The 21,746-nt window shown below is 42.7% G+C and overlaps 1 protein-coding gene across 1 annotated transcript in view; it reads right to left on the minus strand.

Annotated features, from left to right (window-relative positions):
• Nucleotides 1–594: 594 nt before the first annotated feature.
• DOCK2 (dedicator of cytokinesis 2) overlaps nt 595–21,746 on the minus strand; it is a 500,992-nt gene continuing 479,840 nt past the window's right edge. The window contains exons 46-52 of the mRNA XM_065410088.1: nt 20,274–20,357; nt 15,567–15,704; nt 11,699–11,826; nt 7,906–8,080; nt 5,050–5,170; nt 2,175–2,320; nt 595–681 (exon numbers count right to left, since the gene is read on the minus strand). Of these exons, the coding sequence (XP_065266160.1) occupies nt 607–681; nt 2,175–2,320; nt 5,050–5,170; nt 7,906–8,080; nt 11,699–11,826; nt 15,567–15,704; nt 20,274–20,357 (867 nt within the window). The 3' untranslated portion in view covers nt 595–606. The remainder of the gene's footprint in view (nt 682–2,174; nt 2,321–5,049; nt 5,171–7,905; nt 8,081–11,698; nt 11,827–15,566; nt 15,705–20,273; nt 20,358–21,746) is intronic.

Genomic DNA, 21,746 nt, shown 5'->3' on the forward strand with positions numbered 1-21,746 from the left:
ATTAAATAAAGGCTAGTCTACACTAGAAGGGTTACAGGTGCGCAGCTGTATCTACCACGAGAGGTGGTAGCTATGTCAGTGGGAGAACTTCTCCCGCCAACATAGAGCTGTCCACACCAGCACTTAGGTTGGTGTAACTTACGTCACTCGGGGGTGTGTGTGTGTGTGTGTGGCTTATTCACACCCCTAAGCGACCTAAGTTATACTGACATATCCTGTAGTATAGACAGGCCCTATGATTCACCCATGTAGAGGACCCACAAGCAGCTCTCTCCACTGGAGTGAATTTCATCCCCGTTGAGCATACCTTGCCTTTTACTTCTGTAATAAAGAGGATCACTGTAGTATTTTTAACGCATACCTTTCACTATACTGCAGCAGGTTCCATGATCGCTATGTGTTTTCATTTTCTCCTAACATCCATATTATAATTAATTAATTATACAGAGCCTTAGGTGTGAATTACACTTGAATGTATTCTCTATCATCCAAATACTATGTCAATGCCATTCTCTTCAAAGGAGAGTGCTCAAAAACAGCCTCTCACTTAGGGATTTTTGTTTTGTTTTTTTGCTGGGAAATGATTTGTTTTGTAAGTGAAAGAATTCACAGCTCTGTGGATAAGGATTCAGAATGGCGCTCTCCGGAGTGCTTTCCATCTTCAGGTGGTTTGGACATGCGCTGCATAAAAGAGGAAGAGAATGCCATATGTTAAAAGGCAGTTTTGCTTGGACCCCATTGAATGCATATACAGTAACTAGCTTGTGTCTTTAATCTGGTTTTCAGCATTGCCTGCTTCAGCAGTGGCACAACATCACATTCAAGTCAGAAGAAAAATCATGGGCCAAATCCAGAAGGTTTTTCTTTTTAATAAGGCCCCCATAGTGCAAAGCCTTAAGCACATGCATAACTTTACTCATGTGAGTGATCCCCTTGACAAGACTTTACAGACATGACTAAGTCATTGTAGGATGGAGCTCTAAACTTTTATTAAGTCCTGACTGGGCTTGTAAATAGGGTTTGTTTGTTTGTTTGTTCTTTTCACTTTGGGTGAGACCACAATGTAAAGTTGATTCACATGTACAGTACTCTGCCTTTGTGAGACAAATTTAATATAAACAAAACCCCAGGGGCTCCAAATTAAGTTATTTTACTCTTGCTCCTATCAGGAAGAAATAAGCTAGAAAACATTTAAACACGGGTTTCTCCAGTGCTGTATTACTCTCCCAGAAAACAGCAAGCTATGGCTTTTTAAAGCACAGTAGGAACAAAAGGATGGAAATGGAATCAGTGCAACAAACACACTCTTTGTAAAGTATCAGCAGAGAGCTGACGGGTGTAAAATATCATAGATGTCACAGAATGCTCCTCCACTATGAATATCAATGGCTTCTGGCACCTCTATCAAATACAACCTTCTGACATCTCTAAGACTCCTTTACAGGGCACATGCATTTTCAAGGCAAATTTCAAAACTTCTGATCTTAGTGTCTGCACCGAATATAAAATATTTGTTAACTGACATTGGGCCAAATTCTGTGGTGTTTTTTTTTTTTAATTGCTCAAAACTCTCCTAAATCAATAGGGGTTTGAGCACAAATTGCTTCAGGGAGCTTGGCTGATTTTAGTGAGAGACAAATTCTACCTTCAGATGGGTACGTATCTGAGGTCAGATTGTGACCCATCCTGTGTATGGTAACATACTTTGCACTACAGGCTATTAGCAACTATTGTGCTGTTAAGAACCAGCTGCCCAATTTAAGTTTAAAAATGCAACAGATAATTGTTTTGCCATTAGGATGTTGTGTAAATCAGACTAGAAAAAAGCTGTAGATCAAATGAGACCTCTTGTGGTATGGCTAGAGCACTGCACCTCTTAATAAACTGTATCTAGGTATGGAAAATGTAGAAAAATACACTTTCTTTGGTACGTACAGGGAAACGTTCACTCCCCCTTTAGCCTGGAAAATGTACGGATGTCAGAAATTTAAGTAAGAGAAAATAAAACTTTGGGTAAGTTTCTGTTCCACAGAGGCCTCTTGCTTTTAAAACCCTTTGTTACATTTTACTTTCACACTTGGAATTTATTTGGGCTTTTTTTTTTTTTATGCCAATGCATTTTTTAGGAAAGTGATCCATCCTCCTTTTTGTACACATACATACACAACACTTACCTTTGTTTTAAAGAACTGGTTCACTCTCTTTTTTTTCAGGGTCTTCTTATCTCCCTCTGAGGTAGAGGGGAAAATTTGCTGGCTTAGCCTTTGTGATGCATTTATTTCATCAGGAGCTGGGGTGCAGACTACTGACAGAGTTAACCCTTGAAAGAGAAACAAATGATTGGTTGTTAGGAAAGAGAGTTCTACAAAGTGCGACACAAGGCAGAGCTTACAATAATGAATTCTTACAATTCCGAAGGAAAGGTAAGATGTTTTAGTTTAATCATAACTCTTGAAATGCAGCACAGGGGGAAACTAGCTTACCTGGGGCTGGGTTTGGTTACAGTTACATTTAAACTGTATATAGAACAGTCACTGGGCCTGAATCTGCTTTTACTAACACTGGTTCTATATTGATTTTTGTAACTCCATTGCTTGTGGCTGAGGCCCGCCTGATTTGCTCTGGTACAAATGGAAGAATGAGAGTCGCTATTCTAAGATACTTACGCAGGGAGAAAGCAAGTTCCTCCTGTGGGTACATTTTAAATAGGCAGTCAGGATTACTGGGAAAAGGCTATGCTTTATTTAAGGAAAATATTGCATCTATCAATATCCCAAGGTCTGCTCATGGGCTAAATAAACTAACACATCTGAATTCACCAGACCCAAAGCCTCTTCAAGCAAAGAGATGAGGGGGCAGAATGTACACTGTAAACTGCTGAGTAAGAAGAGCTTGTTTACACTAATCTTTACTCCAGAGAAACTTCCCACCATTGCTACCACTGGTTGAGCTCCACCGCCAGTTGCAGCAATGGGAGAGCTAGTCTGTTCTACCACTATGTTATTTAGATTAGTTCTGTACAGGATTTGAAAACGGGGGTAGAAATGCCAGCATTAACAGGAAACTGTTTTTGAAAAACAAAAACCTATTTTTAGTTTTGGCCTTTTGTTGAAAAAATGTTTGCAGAAAATTTGGAAGGAAACAACCTTATTTATTTATTTTTTTAGAAATTTCCCCCCAAAATAACTGACTTTTTTCAGCCAGCTTTCCTGGGCACCTGTCAGGATAAGGCCTTAGCCAGCCAGAGGGTCCTGTCACGTCTATTTAACCAGCCTCACAAACATGAGGTCTCTGTGTGAAGTGTAAGGTACAGTCAGGAGCTGGCGGGAGCAATGTTCACCTGTGCTGTGAACAAATCTGATCAAAATGAAAAATAAACATGGGGAAGTAAGTCCAATGAAAGTGAGCATTGCAGATAGGTCCTAATACTATTTAAAAAAAATATTTCATTCAGGTTTTCACCCAGCTTTATCAGAAGGGGATATTCTTCACTAGGCAGCCAGAATTGTGTGTTGTGCACGACTGCACTTGTTCTCTCTGACCCTCGCATTGCATGTGACGGTTGGAGTTGGTAGTGGCCCAGCCCTAATGGCCAGGATTAATAAGTCAATCAATGCTGCTGGGAATGAGGGGCCTTGAGGAGCATGCAAGGCACAATCCTCATTGCCCTTCTCCTCACCACAGTGATGGTTCAAAGGGCCACCCCTTGCAGGGAGGAGCGTGTCTAGCAACAGCCCTTCTCTGCAGCAGGAGAGCAAAGGCCCATGGTTAGTTTTCACAGACAGTGAAGCTATGCTGTTGTCCTAATTCCCCCTGTGTGACTGATTCATTCGTTTGCCCCTTTCCCCTCCCTACAGGCAAATTTTGGCTGAAGTGGCTTTTCTTTGCATCTTCTGCCTACCTATTTCAAAGAACAGACGTGGGTGTCTGTTCCCTCCCTCCCTGCTGACTCCCTCGGAGATAGCAACTGTAGGGGGGCTTGCTCTGGCTCTCCATTACTGTAGGACTTCACAGTGCTGCGATGGTACCCCGCTCATAAAACTGCTGGCTGTCGGTCTTGCCTGCCACACAACTACCAGAGAGACTCTCTTCAACTGCCAGGCTGCCACTGGCTGTTTCCCTTTCCATTTCCCTCGGGGAATCTCACCTCAGATGTCAATAGCAGGGGCTATATTCACTTTTGGGCCTCTACACAGACACACACATCTTCCCCATCTGTGAGATGCTGCATCTGTGTTGGGCACTATTATTGATCTCAACCCGTTGGCTTTTTTCCCCTCAAAAGCAGGGGACAGAGCAACCCTTTCATCCCTTTTTGATTCCTGCTGCATTCCGCTCTTGGACACACTGTGGAAATGTTTCCTTTCCATAAATAAGGGTGCACACAGCTGGGAAAGTCAATGGACCTTGGCTCCATGGGAGCCTTGGAAGACACGGTTTCTTGGAGGTTTGGTTCCTTATTGTGCTGCTGTGAGGGAGAGAGGAACTAGTGCTAGTCAGTGCTCAGCCTGCAGCCCTTTATGGTGCAGTCAGATGGTAATTTAATAAGACATCTGTGGTTCTGCACTGAATTTTTTAGCCAATGGACTTATTCCAGACTCAGCCTGAGGCAATTCCCCTGTGATGCCATAAATGAAGTTATGTCCTCAGAGACTTTTTCTGTTACACCATTTAGATACAACAACAGGAATAATCTGGGAGAGTTAGATTAGCATTGAAAGTTGAGGAGGCATTTTCCTTATCTGAAAGGAGGCTGGGCCCCTGAGGATTTTTCAAAGCAATACTTTACATTGTAGTTGTTACATTTCCCAGAACTTACATAATATCTCATCAGCATAATGAGAGTGAGTTATTCTGTTTTAAGGCCTGTATCACTATGGAATAGCATTTAAGTGCTGTCCTAGCCAACTCTATTTCAACCCTAAAAGCTTCCTAAAATCAAATGCTTCCATAGAACGAAGAACAAAAAACTCATGTTTGTATTTTTAATCTAAATGAATAGCAGGCAAACAGTGCAGCACTCTAATTCTCTTACTGTAATTAGCTTACCTGGTATAGTTGGCATAGAACGACTGGCAAAGCTCATTTGCTTGAGAACAGATGTTTTCTGAGGTGCTACCAGACGTTCAGAGAGGTTGGTGTCGCTCATAAACTCATATTTCCTTGAGAGCTATATATTAACAAATACAAAATTGTTACCATCAGTGTTTAACGCAGATATAACTAATAGTGGTGAGCTAAGATAAATTAACAATTTATACGCGAGACACAACCATGGCCTGATTCTGTTACCTTTACTCACAGTGAATAATACCTTATTACAGTGATTTCAGTGGGATTATTCATAAAGTAAGATAATACTCAAAGTGATCAAAAGTAACAGAATTTGGCCCATGGAGACTATGAAAGGTACAACTTCCTAAGTAAATGTTCTGGAGCTGATTTATAGTCAATAATCTGCTTATTCCACAGACTGAGAAAAGAGATTTAAACCCCTAAAACTGACAATTCAATACGTTGTAGGCTATATAGGATTGTGTGATAGTGTTCCTACCATATATGGAATAATATTGTCATCAACCCAGACTATGGATCTGAAAGTAAAATGAGACTGTGAAGAACTATTTTCCCTCCAGCGTTAATGCCGTCAGTTTAGGTGCTAGAAGAAACATGCCGCTTTTATAACTTGAGTCAAAAATGTATTTATTTTACAAAAGGTAAATTTTTTCACACAAAAAAGAGACTTTTTTTACTGGATGAATTATTCCATCACTGATGACCACTTCTTTACAGTTTGTAGTTTATTGAGGGGAAGGCACTGTAGCTGTAGATATTTTTTTTCTTTTTAAAACTTGCTGTCCTGCTATAAAGATCTCTCTTTTCAAGATCATAATTCTGAAGTGAAAGAGCATTAAAATGTTAGGTCTAAAAATGGAAATGCATCCCCCACCCAGACCAGTCCTTAAAGAAAATAGAAAAAAGGCAATTTTCTTTTGCCCGCCAAATAAACACTGTCTGTTTATATTACCAAAACTGATGGTGCACTGAAAAGCTTTGCATCTACCAAGACTACAATTATAAAGGTTCTCTGTTTCTGCTGCAAATACTATTGCTATTACCCATGCAACAAAACCAGACTATTTTTGTCTTATTTTTAATGGCTGCTGCTGTTCTAAAGTGCTCCCTTATTGCTCCTACTAGGAAACATTTCCTACGTAACCAAGTTTTGGAGGAAGCATTACCAGGGATTGTTAACTTTGGTGCAAGAAGCAATGCTGTCAGCTTTTGTTTTTGGCACTAAGCTATTGAGTTTTTAATTCTTCCTGTACAAATAAAAATGTACATGCTGTCATCTTCTTGTACAGATTTTGCTTATACCTGATTTTCTTCAAGTTCACAGCTCCAGAAATTGACAAGACAGCCAACAGTGATGTAAGGAACGCAGTGTCTACACAGACACTGTGTTGCCCTAACTACACCGACATAAGCTCTATGTCAGTGTAGTAGGACACTTACGTTAGCGGGACAAAGCTGTAGTGTGTACGCTGACATAATTAGGTCAACATAAGCTGCCTTATGTGGACCTAACTGTGCAGTCTAGACCAGGCCTCTTTCTGTGAGGGTAGGTCATATCCTGACTTCTGTATCTCTGCCCACCAGGATTGTATATATGAGATAGCCAAATTCAGCCATCAGGGAGGCCTATAATGCTATATGTGATAAGATTCAAGGTGTGGCTTATGGTCAGGTGGGTGACTATTCGTGGTTATCTCTATCACTTACGTCTCTCTAGTTAATGAAGCTGAGGCCAAAATGTCCATTTTACACCTTTATAGTGTGGCACATCCTCGTCTGGAATGCAGAGTGTGTGCTGCTAGTGGTATCATCAGTGTGCCAAAACACAGAACTTGGCTTCCAGCAAATGAATAAAGGAGGAAACAATTTTTAATTAATTGATTTTAAAATGTAGGTGTTTGTCATTTTTAAGTGCACATGTAAAAAACCAAATTCATCCCTAGTGGGGCTCCATTAGTCAGATCCGTGACAGTAGCAATGAATTAGGCCTATGTCTCTGAAAGGAATCTTAAACAGCTTTATCCATATGGGGAAATAATTCTGCTTGTCTTTAATGATTCTTCCAAAAGATTTTTGATCAAATGACATATACTCTGACCTCCTTATTCAGCTCAGTGATTGCCTAGCACTTGAATTTAGACAGAGCTTCTCTAGCTAAACCTTTGAGAGTTTTTTGCTTTTAAATTGCATCTCTTTTTACACTCAAAAACATTTGGCTCCTGAAGATGATCTTATAAAAAACTGCACGGTGTAAGTCATATAAGTCATTCTGATGATCCATTAGTCTGATAAAGGCACTTGGGTGATATATAGGACAAGAGAGAAGCCAATGCCTATAGGCTCAAATTTGGCACCATTTAAGGAACAGTTTGCAAACTTGCTATTTCCCATGTTCTGGCATAAGGTACAAAATGTGCAGGGTTCATCACTTCTGACATAATCCCCAGTGGAAGGGGGGTACCACCAGGGCCAGTACAAACACTCGCTTCTCCCCAGGAATGCTAATTTAACCCTCGCACCAAGCATGCGATCTTTAGCTGGCCAGGCATAAAAAGTCTGGAACTTCGGGGCCAGATCCTTAGCTGGTGTGAAGTCAGTAGAAAGACACTATTTACACTAGCTGAGGATCTGGCCCTCAGTCTCTTGCAGGTTTTCTTTTCTGGCAAAGTGATGAATATTTCACAAAACTGGCTCTGAGTGGCCTTAATAAAATGGATTGTTTATTTTAACTTCCAGGAGGCACACAATGTCTTAAAGACATCTGCTGAAAATGAAAATGGCATCCACGATGTGGGGATTATTAGAATACATTCTAGGCTGGTAACGTACACATTTCATATCGGAAAGCTCGGGTGCTGTTTTTTCATCTGCAAATACCACGCTGCTTCTTTTTGTTCTCTTCTTGGATCTTCTCAACTTAACCTCAGGTTGAGTGCTTATCTGCAGGACATTTTCTTCTGACTCTGATTTGGTTGGTTTGCGTGGTGCTACTTCCAGTTCAAAGCTGTAGAAAATAGAAATAGAAACAAAACATGCTCCATTATATTATAAAGGCCACCGAAGATCTCAGGTGGTTTCCTGAGACACACAAATGCAGTCATAGTCATCCTTTGTGCTGACTTTCTGAACTGTACTGCAGATCACTGGCAAATGAAGAGCACAGCACTGTGTTCTAGCTGGCAACTGTCTACTAACATGTGCCTCACAGGAGACATCAACATGTCTTAATGTCCAAGAGGTTGTTAAATATTAATCTAAAATGAGCACTTCACATTTTTTGTTGCAGAATTAGCTCTAGGGCACCTAAATTATATAGGGACAGAGCTAACATCACATTGTGTATTTTACATGGGTGCTGAAAGCAAAATATGTAGTTCTGGTGGCTGGGCACTTTAGGACAGGAGTATTGCCATCCCTTCTCATGCCTCAGGATGTAAACACATCCCCTCTGGCTTCTGGGATTAATTTCTTCAGTCCATTGCAGAGTAACCAGGTACACGGTGATGAGACGAACTCCCCTACAGTCTTTAGGAGGGTGAATGCGGTGGCACAGCCAAGACATGTTTACAGTTGGAATATTGGCCACATTTCATTGAGAGAAAAAGCATGTGAAATAATAGGTGGACTTAAACTTTCCCTCTTGAACTCGGGTACAAAAATGTACCTTCCTCAGATTAAATGTGTGACTTCTGAATCAGTGTTTGCAAACAGAGAAAGCCAGGTAAAGTGCTATTGAACTGGCTGACACACAGTTGCTAACAGGTATTATTACTTTATTTTATTATGATTATTTTTAATTAAGTCTTTTAGGGTTAAACTCGAAATTGGGAATTGAGCCTGTAAGAAGTAAAGGTGTCTTTTAAACAGATGCATTTTTGAGTTCTGACAATATTCTCCGGGTGGTGGTGTTTTTTTGTTCAGTCGCTTAGTTTTGTTTTTAAAAACCAAACAATGTAATAATAGTGACCATGTGTAACCAATAACCTATTCAAAGCCCAAAGGTTAGAATAATATACAAAGAGATCTGAAACTGGCAGCAAGTTTGTGTATGGAAAAGCTCTCACCTTAGGCACAACTCAAAGTCTAAAAGAGAAACTAGACAAGAACTACATTTAAGGGAGCGTGATGTGGTAAGAGTTATTCTAGTAAGATGAGAGGTTTTACTAAAGAAGCCTCATCTCCTATCTGACCATTTTTAAAACTTCCCTTCCCACATGTACCTCCAACTTGGAGATGGGCAGCTTCTGGAGCTCTACACTCCGCCTCCAAGAGTATGTCTACGAAGTGTGTGGATGCAAGCGTCTCAGCCTGGGTCGATAGACTTGGGCTAGCGAGGCTCATGCTAGCACTCTAGAAATAGCCGTGCAGAGAGCACTTTGAAGTTGCAGCTTGGACTGGAGCAACTCCGCTGTCCAAACAGCTGTTTTTAGAGCACCCCCAAATTTGTCAACTGGGGCTGGGTCCCGCCCAAAAGGACAACAACTATAATAGCCACCAGAGCCCCCTGACACCATTTCCCAGCATGTGTGGACTCCCGGATTGAGAAAGGAGGAACTAGAAACTCCTGTTGAGGCCAGTAGGGAAGCTTCTGCATAGGGTAATCTGGGCAAGCAATCCACTGGCTGGATTGCAGAACCCCCAGCTAGGGGACAGCCTGACTCAGGGAGACATTTCAGTTTCTGTTTTGGAAGCTGACCCAGACAAATCAGAGACAGGGAGTACCTTGCTAAATTCCCACTCCCCACAAAAGGGGTTCTTTGCACTGCTGTGAGATCTAGCAGTATGGATCAGGGAATTTCAGCACTGCAGTGACCAGCATCCAGCAGAGAGAGAGATCCAACCTGGCACTGGCTATCGAGAGCCAACCAAGACCCCCACAGTATTTCAGACCAGGGAGCCAGTGAGCCTTATAAAAGCCAGAAGAGAACTCTGCCCCACCCAGGAACGAAGACATAGTAAGAGGACCCTTTGTTTATGCTGGCTAACAATTACAGTCATGCAACGCTCTGTTTTAGGACTCAAACTCAGCATGCCATATGCCTGAGAAGATGCCAGGGATGGAGCTGGTGGCTGGGGATGAGTTATCAGTGTTGTGAGGTGGGAGACTGGTTTATTTATTAATGTCTAATTCTTATTAGTTAACTGTAAGTCTTTCCTTCCCCAGATCCTATTTTCCTATCCCAATGAAGTTACCCTTTGTTATGCCATTATTTTCGTGGTGTCACTCTTTTGCTGGGGTTTCTGTTTATGTACTTTATTACCCCTTGTGTAATGGGCTACACACTCTTTGCCAGCTAGTTGTATTGATTTCCTCAAGAGACAGAACCTCTGTGCCTGGCACAGTGAGGAGACAGTAGTCACCAGAAAAAGCACCCAGCACCCAACCCATGTGAGAAGAGGGGAGAAGTAAATGGAGAAGGCTTGAGCCACGCCTCAGGGGAGGGGCTACAAACAAAAATGTAAATCAAACTTACAAACATTATTTTTCAAGCAGAATTTACAAATAAAATAACACCCTCAACTGTTAAATATTTGTGTAATGATATTCAAAAATCACATAAGTGTATTTAAAATTCTCATTCTCATCTTCATCTCAGATGGGCTTTCTAGAGCAGGGGTGGGCAAACATTTTGCCCGAGGGCCACATTGGGGTTGCAAAACTGTATGGAGGGCCGGGTAGGGAAGGCTGTGCCTCCCCAAACAGCCTGGCCCCCATCCCCTATCCACCCCCTCCCACTGCCTGCCACCTGACTGCCCCCCTCAGAACCGCTGACCCATCCAACACCCCCTGCTCCTTGTCCCCTGACCACTCCCTCCCAGAACCCCTTGCCCCTAACCGCCCCCCCAGGTCCCCACCCCCTATCCAACTCCCCCTTCTCCCTGTCCCCTGACTTCCCTGACTCCTATGCACACCCTCGCCCCCTGACAGGCCCCCTGGAACCCCCATGCCTACCCCCCCGTTCCCCATCTCTTGATCCCTATCCACACCCCTGCCCCCTGACAGGCCCCCCGGGACTCCCATGTTTATCCAACACCCCCACCCCCCCCGTTCCCTGTCCCTTGACCACCCCCCCGAACCTCTGCCCCATCCAACTGCCCCCTGCTCCCTGTCCCCTGACTGCCCCCTGGGATCCCCGGCCCCTTATTCAACCCCCCTGCCCTGGCCCCCTTACCATGCTGCTCAAAACAGCATGTCTGGCAGCCGCGCCACCTGGCCAGAGCCAGCCATGCTACCACTCTGCTCGGCAGGAGCGCGCGCTGCCTGCGTGACTGTGGGGGAGGGGGGACAGCAGGGGAGGGGACGGGGGCTAGCGTCCCGGGCCGGGAGCTCAGGGGCCAGGCAGGACAGTCCCAGGGGCCGGATGTGGCCTGTGGGCCGTAGTTTGCCCATCTTTGTTCTAGAATATATTATGTTTTTCCCCGGCACATTATGTGAAATAGTACAGCTCACCATCTGGAGTAGCCCTGACTTCAGTACAAAGTTGATGCTGACATATATAAAGTAATTGCTATTGATCTGACTCCTTGAATAGTTTTCCTGTGGTCTTATGCTTGATCATATGTAACTGGATGAAAACAAGATGTGGTGGTGGAGGCATTTAGTGTGATATTAACGACCCACCTTTCTGAGGCCATTTTGACTGGAGTGCTACAGTCTGAATTCATGGAAGCCAGTGAAATAACTGACATCTGGCGATAAGATCTCAGCATTGACCTCGGCCGACCTACTCTCTTGTCATCGAAATCTGGCTATGAGACAGAAAAGAGAAAAATATACCATGAACAGTTTTTGTGATGCACACTTTATGAGGATGGCACAGATGTTCTAGGAGTGGATTTGGAGGAAACAGTTCATTAACTAAGAAGTGTAACCTCATTACCTTGATTTTGTTTACTCTCCCTGGGAACTCTAAAACTAAGTGGTAGAGTGAGAATAAGTGGTAAGGAGAATTGAGACAGTTTGTTTTATATTTGAGACACACACACAGGTTTTGGCACTGGCTAGTCTCAGACATGATGCAGGGAAGCACGTGTATTGTTTTATCAAATAGCTCTGGCCAATCCTCACTCCAAACTATTTCTCTTGTCCCAAGCCTAGATGCTGCCTCCTCTCTACGTTTAAGCTTCTCTTTCTCCCCCCTTGATGTTTTCATGTTGACTGGCTCAGATTCCTCTCCTCCTTGTAACTTGCAGGTTGAAAACAGGTGCAGCATGACAGGCTTGCCAGGTGAGATCAGATCTGGTCACCTTGATTTGCTGTGGTCATGCTGGGTGCTCCATCCATTTCCATTCCTTTAAATCATGCAAATGACATGGCCTGAGATGAGAAGGGGGACATGACTCCAAGTCTCTCTTATTAGCCAAGATTGGTCAATGCAATGGGGAAATTGAACTGACTATTGACCACTCATCATTCTTCTTTGTGCTCGGGCTGCAGCAAGCTCTCAGCTCATGTGGGGATTATTTCCATGGCAGTGACTTTGACTTCCTTCTTTCCGGTCCCTCATGCTGGTAGTAGCAGCAAGCTCCATGTTTCTTGGCCAATTCCCAACAGAGGTCTAAACAGCAGAGTCTGCTCCCATTCTTGAGGGTTGGATCCAAGGATCCACAATTAAACTGTGTGTTCAGATGTGCCCTCCTCTTTCTCAGCTGAAATATTGCCTCAAGTGAGTTTTGTAAGTGTGAACATTCCCCATTTTAGTTTATCATTGTAATGTCACAGGTTGAGAAGCATTTCATAACACATATCCATTGTGAACTACTTTCCATCCTGCTTTAATAACACAATAATAACTTTAAAAATAAATCCGAGGACCCACCATGTTTGCTAATTACATAATAAAGTTCTTCTGATTGTTCAGATAATGTTCAATCCATTTGGAAATTGGTGTATAATCTCATATGCTAGACTCCCCAACTGTTGGTTTCTGATGCTATTGCTTTTCACTAAGACAGTTTCCTCTAGCAAGAGGATCAGAAAATCCATTTATAGTTCCAAAGTTTATTTTCAAACACTTTTCACAGTTTATGTGCAGTGAGAATTGCCTCTCATCCTGTGAGCTCCCAGAGTGCTGTGATAACACACAATGGGTGCAGCCACCTTTTAAATAGAAAAAGCTCGCACTAGCAGCCTGAAAGAGAATTAGGGATGATAACACTGAAATGGCGCTCCATTTCAAACTAACTGACTTTTCTGTATGTGATAAAATGGATGAAATACTGCTATCCACCAACTTTATTAATTTATGAGAAACTTCTTGAGCAGTGATAAAATAATGTGCTTTGCTGCATAGCGTATCTTTGAATAGAACTGTATTTTGTAACAGCACATTACATAATTTTGAAACATGCTGAACCTCAGCTCAGGAAGGCAGCCCAGAATGAGTAAGGGGGAGATTTGCATTTAAAGAGCTATTTCATATATGTATAATGAAAATATGTTCCCAAAAGTCTGGATCAAGGCAGGGTTGACACACTATGTATTTTCACCTATCTCGGTTCACTTGTAAATTAAGCATTGTAAGCCCACAAAATGGAAGCTCTATTTACATACAAAGTCAACAGAGACAAGGAGAATGAATGACGGGGTTGTCCTATCTCTGGGGAATTTAAGAGGAAGGCAAAAAGACATCCCTTTATCCTGCACCTAGGAAGTAAATGGTCAATGCATTTACATTCATGAAAATGGGATCCCAACCAGCCTTGGTTGGAAATGCTGCAAAAGGACATTTCGGTTGAGCTGAACTTAGACTGAAAGTTTAGTCTCTAGAAAGCGTGTTGTGATTTTGTTTTCTATGTAACCTTTCTGTCTCCATTATCATTACGCTCTATCTCTTAAATCTTGATACTGAACTTATGATTGTTTTCTCTGTAAACATATTTCAGTGCTGTGGTATTATCTAAGGAGCTGACCCTGGATTGATATGTTCAAGTTGGTGTGTATATTGTTCCCTTGCAGACCACATACCTGGTATCACTGTGAGTATTCAGTGGATAAGGGGCTGAACGTTACAGAGAGACGTTTCAAAGGGGCTCAGGGACAGGGGTGCACCTATTGTTAACCTGCAAGGCAAAGTAAAGCTGGCATAGCCCACAGGAGATTGTTAGGGTGGCTAACAGACTGGAGGGGCCAGGGAGTGGACACCCAGTTAAGCACAAGCAAGTATCTCTCTCACTGGAGGCAGGGGGAAACAACTGACTCTCCGTGCTGGGCATCCCGAAAACTGTCATAACTGTATACTGTGTAGGCCAGGGATTGGCAACCTTTGGCACATGGTACACCAGGGTAAGCACCCTGGCGGGCCGGGCCGGTTTGTTTACCTGCCGCATCCTCAGGTTCGGCCGATCGCGGCTCCCACTGGCCGCGGTTCGCCGCTCCAAGACAATGGGGGCTGCGGGAAGCAGCGCGGGCCAAGGGATGTGCTGGCCGCTGCTTCCCGCCGCCCCCATTGGCCTGCAGCGGCGAACCGCAGCCAGTGGGAACCGCGATCGGCCGAACCTGCGGACGCGGCAGGTAAACAAACCGGCCCGGCCCACCAGGGTGCTTACCCTGGTGGGCCATGTGCCAAATGTTGCCGATCCCTGATGTAGGCCACGGGGATTCTGTCAAACTATGAAAGGCTTGGAAAGGAAATCTTAGTGTGGAGAAGGAGAGGGGGTTAGTCACAAAAGCAGTACGTTCTATTCTTGCTCTTGTCAAATAAAAATCATACATAGGTTACTCTTTACTTTTACAAAAGTTGATCTAAATGGCTGTTGAAGGTTTCAACATTTGGCTAGATTGTGAACATTGGGTTACATCTCTTTCCACATTGAGTCTGCCTCCAGTTGACTGAATTATAGGAAAGATATTGACATAAATGGCTGGAATTGGCATTATTCAGGAATATACCATAGGATGATGCCCACGCTGTAGGGGAGAAGTTTTTTTTTCCAGTATAACAATTGAATCAACATGTAAAAAATAAAAAATGAATATATAGCAGGAGCAGCACAATTTCAATCCCCAAATGACAGGGCTCTACTTTCTAACACCAACAAACAACTGAACTAATGTTCAGATATTTAGACTTGTTTTGCTCCCAGAGTTATCTGGGAATAGAAGTAGAGTCACATGGTTGGAATCAGACAAGGGCAGGGAGCTATCTATGGACAAGTGTGGATCAGAGCTACTAAAAAATATTCCAAAGAGAAAAAAATGTGTCATGGCATGTTGTCAGAGGGCTTGTTTCTTTATAATATGAAAAAGAAATGCAAGTTTAACAGAGATAGGGAAGGATTCCAAATCTCAGAATGGGGGATGTTTGGTGCATCAGGGAACTAATAAACTACTCTGACTATAAGATTCAGGTCATGGTGCCTTCACATCACAGGACCACCCTAAGTAACAAATATGCAGGAGGCACTTTTGATTACAGGAAAAGTACAGGGCATACACTAAATAAAGGGAAAGTGAAGCAGAGAGGAGAGAAATAAATAGAGAGCCTTACCAATTCTCTGACTCCATATTGTTTTTCTACTTTGATCTTTAAGTGCTTGAAACACTCCTCCATACGGTCGTGGAAAGGACGAAGGTTATCAGAAACCCTTTTTTCATGAATCTTAATTCCAGCCCCAAGGAAAGGTATCTTGGATAAAATAAAAAGCAAGAATATTAAACTGGATCTGCCAAGCCCCCTCCCTCCATTTACAGAATCTGCCAAGTCAACTGGAAAACCATTATTGAGACTTGTAATAGATTTGTCAGCTGGAATAGATTTGTCAGCCCCAGGAACTGGGAGAAGCAGGTAGGCAGCTTGCTGCAAATTGGAGAGGGCTTCTGAAAAGCCAGCTTGCTGGGTAAACTGTTGGAGCAGGCTGCCTGAGTGGGCTACTTCATGGTGATGGAGGGTTTTTTTTTGTTTTTGTTTTTTTCCCCTCCATATTCTGAGATTTGGATATACCCTGTGAAAGAATCGGAGAAAATCCCTGGCTCTGCTCACAGAAACAGCATTGAGAGTTCAATTCTGTGCACTCACGTGACTTGTCAAAGGGAGATTTGGTTATCTCAAATACTAATCCATCTACTAACAAAAGCACTTGCCATTTCTTGATGACTGAGTGTAGACAGAAAGGTTGATCCATTTGATCTAAATGGCTGTCACACGCCAAGCTTCCAAATCCTAACTTTTCTTGGAAACCCATCATTCTGTGTCTTTGGGACTGCCAGTGATTTAAGCCAGGGGATCTTAAGTCTATCTGTTCAGTTAGAAGAAGAGAGGTGCAGGCAGCCATTCTCTCAGAGATAAACAGGCCTCTCCATCCCAGTTCACCAAGACAACATTCTCTCTTCATTTAAATCCCACCTGAAATCCCTTAAATTATGTGTCGCAACACATAGCAAGTTACTTTACCAGAAAATAAATACTAAATATACTACCTAAATGTGCTCAGAATGAAGCAAACATCATCTTATTACTGTGATCCTTCTCCTCTGCCTCCCCACTTTCTTTGTTACATTCTTACACTAGACTATATGATCTCCAGGGTAGGGACTGTATCTCTCATTTCTAGCTGTTTTGTAAAGTGCCTGGCACACTTTTGGGTACTGTATAAATAGGGCCCTACCAAATTCACAACCATGAAAAACGTGTCATGAACCATGAAATCTGGTCTCTCCCACCGTGAAATCTGGTCTTTTCTGTGCTTTTACCCTATACTATACAGATTTCATGGGGGAGATCAGCATTTATCAAATTAGAGGTCCTGACCCAAAAGGGAGTTGCAGGAGAGGTCGTAGGGTTATTTTAAGGGGATTGCAGTATTGCTACCCTTACTTCTGTGCTGCCTTCAGAGCTGGGTGGCTGGAGAGTGGCAGCTCTTGGCCAGGCGCCCAGTTCTGAAAGAAGCACCCTGCCAGCAGCAGTGCAGAAGTAAGGGTGGCAATACCATACCATGTTGTCCTTACTTCTGTGCTGCTGCTGGGGGCAGTTCTGCCTTTACAGCTGGGTTTCCGGCCAGCAGCTGCCATTCTCCAGCTGCTCAGCTCTGAAGGCAGTGCCAGCAGCAGTGCAGAAGTAAAGGTAGCAGTACCGCAACCTGCCCTACAATAACCTTGTGACCTCCGCACAACTCCTTTTTGGGCCAGGACCCCTACAATTACAACACCGTGAAATTTCAGATTTAAATAGCTGAAATCAAGAAATTTATGATTTAAAAAATCCTATGACTGTGAAATTGACCAAAATGGACCATGAATTTGGTAGGGCCCTATATATAAACAATAGTAAACAAGTATAGCCATGCAGTGAAACTAGCCCGCTTTTCTCCCCAACTGTGAGGGCACCTACTTGCTCCTGAGTTCTTTAAGAAGGCTATTTGTGAGATTTATTCACTATACTTTTAACTATCCTATTGCAAATAATCTATTGGTAATGCGGCAAAAACCTTATAGCTAGTTCTAAGTAATGCATTGTTTTTTGCATTATCCACTTACATTTTTAGGTTTCATGTATTGTGTTATGACCCTGTAAATAGCATTAACATATATAAAAATATCCTTATTGATCTCATATTTATGGAAGTTCATTCTCAGCCTGCCTCTTAGAAGTACCTCTGTTATGGACAATCTGCTGATCCTCTCCTGGGGGACTAACAGGGAAGTGTCCGAATCACAGTTCTGGGGCCTAAGGGCATTGTATTAAATAAAGACAAACCACAAAAGCTGCAATTTTGTAGTGCAATCTGGGGCATCCATTAAGTGTTTCAGACTGTCAATAAGGGAGAAGAACACTGTGCAGATGGTGTGGGGTATCCAGGAGACAAATCTGTAAAATTTGGTGACCATCAGTTATGGCAAGCCCGAAAACCAGAGCAATTAAAATTCAACAAGATGCAGTGGAGGAAACTTATTTGGAAGCTTCATTTGTGGTTAAAGACAGGAACTGATAGTCAAGGCTTGCTGCCTCCTTATCTGTCCAATGGAGATAATGCTTCCCTTCCTCACAGGGGTGTTATGAACCACATTTCACGAACAAGTGTGAGCTGTTCTGATAATACAGTGATGGGAAATATATGGCAGGCTCTATAGTAGAAAGAGGGATATACAGGACATATCAAAAGAAATCTAGAGTCATACATTACTGGTGAGAGGATTCCTGTCTAATGAATAATATTTCCCAGCCATCCACGTTAGGGGAAAAAAGGCACCCAGTGGTAGGATTTGAGATATTTAAGAATCACTAGCATATTTTAATATTGCGCATGAACTTAATGTAATGATTTTTACGCCTATTCTGTTCATAGCCAAATATATTATATTTCTCTTTCATTCATGTTGTTTACATTTCAGAGCAGGGAGGGGAGGTGTTCACAAATAGCGGTGGTTATAGATTGGCAGAGAAATTTAAAATGAAGCTTTTCTATCCCACAGTCACTCTGTGTCCCAGATACAGTTTTGTAGCAGCATTAACTGTTTTGACAAGATCATAAAAATAGCTCTGATATTTCCTGAAGTCATGGGTTTTTTTTTTCTCCTCTTTGTAGCACCAAATAGTTTAGGACAATAAAGAGAGCTATTTTCCCTTGAATCTCATCAAAACTGATGTTGCTTTTGTGACACCGTCTACAGTAGATGTGTTTTATTCTTTGAGAACAAGGGGAAGCCGCAGGTTGGCTTATCAAAGCACACTTTAAAAATAAGAAAGAAATAGCTGGAATGTAGCTGGCGCAGGTAGAATATTCTGTCTTTTCTCTAGAGAGATCAACCTTATAAAGTATTGACTACCACTCTTCTATGCTGTTTGTGGAGCTGAGTGTTGCATAAGGATGTGCAGCAGCAATCATGCACATGATATGGGGCATATACTGCCAGGCCCCTAAGCAACACAAAATTCCATTGAAGTTTTTGACTCCAAAAAAAGTATGACAAACAATGAATGTTTAAAATGAGTGACGAAAGCTAAAAATGAAGGTGAACTGTTTTCTAACATTTATAGGTTCCCCTTCTCCCATCAACTTGTGAAGCCCCTTATGGTCTTCTTACACTTTTTGTCTCCAGGGACGTCTGCTAGAGTTTAAGATCTTACCCAGTAGCAATAAGGGTAGCTCCTTTTGTGTGAATTTTATGCAAACAATTCCAGAGATATGCTGGAGGGGGTAGCTCTGTGGCCTATTGTTAAAGCTCTGCCCTCAACCTGTATGGAGGTTGTCAGGTGATTTCTCCGAGTCTGGTGGTGTTTCACCCACCCCTCTCCAGACACTGCTAACTAGTCCCTCCTCAAAATAAAAAAGTACTCTGCAGGAGGAAATGTATTCAATTTGGAATGGATCAAATCTCACAAAAATGACAGCCTCGTCTTTATTTTTTAAATAACTATCTCTAGATCCCCTACAAAGTTTTATCTGCACCACTCCATTTCAGAAGATAACTCTTGGCTGTGTAATTTGATCCAGCATCTCAGTAAGTTTGTCAGTAAAGCAGATTTCCAGTTATATATGTTAACATTTGCCAAGTGGTGTAAGCCTCCTTTTGTGTTTGAGAGAGCATTTTTGTCTGAATAGGTTCAAATTAATACCTCTCACACCTCCTCTCTGCAATACCACATGTCCCCAGGACAGGAGATTTATCACAGGGTAAAGGGAACATTTTAGTACAGTGTTTCTCGAACTGGGGTCGCCGCTTGTGTAGGGAAAGCCCCTGGCGGGCCGGGCCGGTTTGTTTACCTGCCCTGTCCGCAGGTCCGGCAGATCGCGGCTCCCACTGGCCGCGGTTCACTGCTCCAGGCCAATGGGAGCTGCTGGAAGCGGCGTGGGACTTACTGGCCGCTGCTTCCAGCAGCCCCCATTGGCCTGCAGCGGCAAACCACGGCCAGTGGGAGCCGCGATTGGCCGGACCTGCAGACGGGGCAGGTAAACAAACCGGCCCGGCCCGCCAGGGGCTTTCCCTACTCAAGCAGTAACCCCAGTTTGAGAAACACTGTTTTAGTAGGAATCCATTGTAAAAATCTTTGGTAATGTAGCACCAAGCAATCTGTTAGTTTCTAGCTATAATGTTGATTTTTTTTTTCCTTTTAAAAAAGCAGGAGAGGGAAACATACAAATAAAAATGACAGACCCATTTAAGTCACATTACACTCTCCCAGTGGAAAGAAAACTGATAAATGGAAAAAAGGAATAGCCAGGTAAACCTCAGAAAATTGCTGCCAGTATGGCATTACCTGCCAAGCAATCAGGTCTTTGAGTCGGTTCAGCTTCTCTTGATCCTCTGGATGGTCTTTGGCATACTCATCGGTGAAGAAAGCCTGCAAGGGGCATGTAAATCATTCAGTCCTTAACACGAAAAGGAATCAATGCTTTCTCCAGCGTGAGTCACTGATCACTATAGAACTCTATCTCTAATCGAATGATAAGACATCCGCTTTCCTCTAGAGCAGCCGCTTGTGGTGATGCTTTATTAGTAAACCAATTGAGGATCAAAGGGCATTTTTATTTGTTCAAATATTTTCAGTGTCCATTTAACGCATTTGAGCTCAGGACCACCATCTTGAAAAGCCAACCTCTTGTTTTCCAGTTTAACTAACACTTACTTCAGTTAGGGGTACCAAGTATTTGGAGTGCCATAATTTATCCATCAATAAATGGTGCCCTTTTTTGTTGTTTAGCTAACATAATTGCACCTCCTGGATGATCAGTTAGATAAGAGTTAAACTTTTCCACCTACCGCTATAGGACACAGATGCAATTAATAACTTTAGCCATTACTCACAGCACCTGTGATACATGGGGGGAGGGGAGGAGTAGCTCCCTTTGATGGACACCCAGCCAGCCAGTTAGACCTCTTGGTCTGTTCAAAGGGAGCTACTCCCACCCCTTCATGTATCACAGCACCTCTTTCTGAGCCCAAAGTAAAGGTAGTAAGTAAACAAGCAGCTGTGTTATGACAGATTGCCTCACTGCAGGTCTGGTGAATATAATGCAGATGAATGCCTTTTTGAAATGATTTAGAGACCTTTCAGGACATGTATAGGTTTGGACAGAGAGGTTTGGATTGCTTGGGAATATATGAAGATAGAGACCGGATACTGGACTAGATGGCCTGATAGAAGCCAGCACTAGATGTTCACATGAAGGTGCAAGAGCACCACAGATATGTGATAATTAAGTCTCATTGTTATCTCTAATAGAGATTGTCTTAAGCCTTGATGCGTGAGATTTAATATCCCTTCCAAAATTTTTGTTATGAGGCTGTCTTGGAATTATTGTCTTCAATAACTGAGTTCCTTAAGGGGCTGCGTCTCCATGTACCCTGTTGTTCTAACAAAATACATTTCTTTACAACAAAAACTGCCTTGTAAAAGGCTGCAGTTACTGGAAAAAGTAGTTAACAAGGTAAGAGATTTACTAACTCTGAGTCTGCTAGACTGCTAGAAGAAGAACTTGCGATGATTTACCCCAGACCAAACCAGTTGAGGCATGGAAGGCTATTTCATTAGAACATGTGTAATCATATCCTCCCATATCACATTTACACGGAAACCCCCATGCCTGCAATTAATTTTGAGCATCAGTCCTACATCCATGTTAGAGTCAACTTTTAAAGGAGACTAAGTCAGACGTGACCAGATTTTGAGGATCTTCAAATTAATGAGGTTCATCCTTTCTTTGTCCCCATCCTACTATCTCCCACCGCA

Source organism: Emys orbicularis, chromosome 8, assembly GCF_028017835.1.
Source record: "Emys orbicularis isolate rEmyOrb1 chromosome 8, rEmyOrb1.hap1, whole genome shotgun sequence".
In the NCBI taxonomy this organism is placed as follows: Eukaryota; Metazoa; Chordata; order Testudines; family Emydidae; genus Emys; species Emys orbicularis.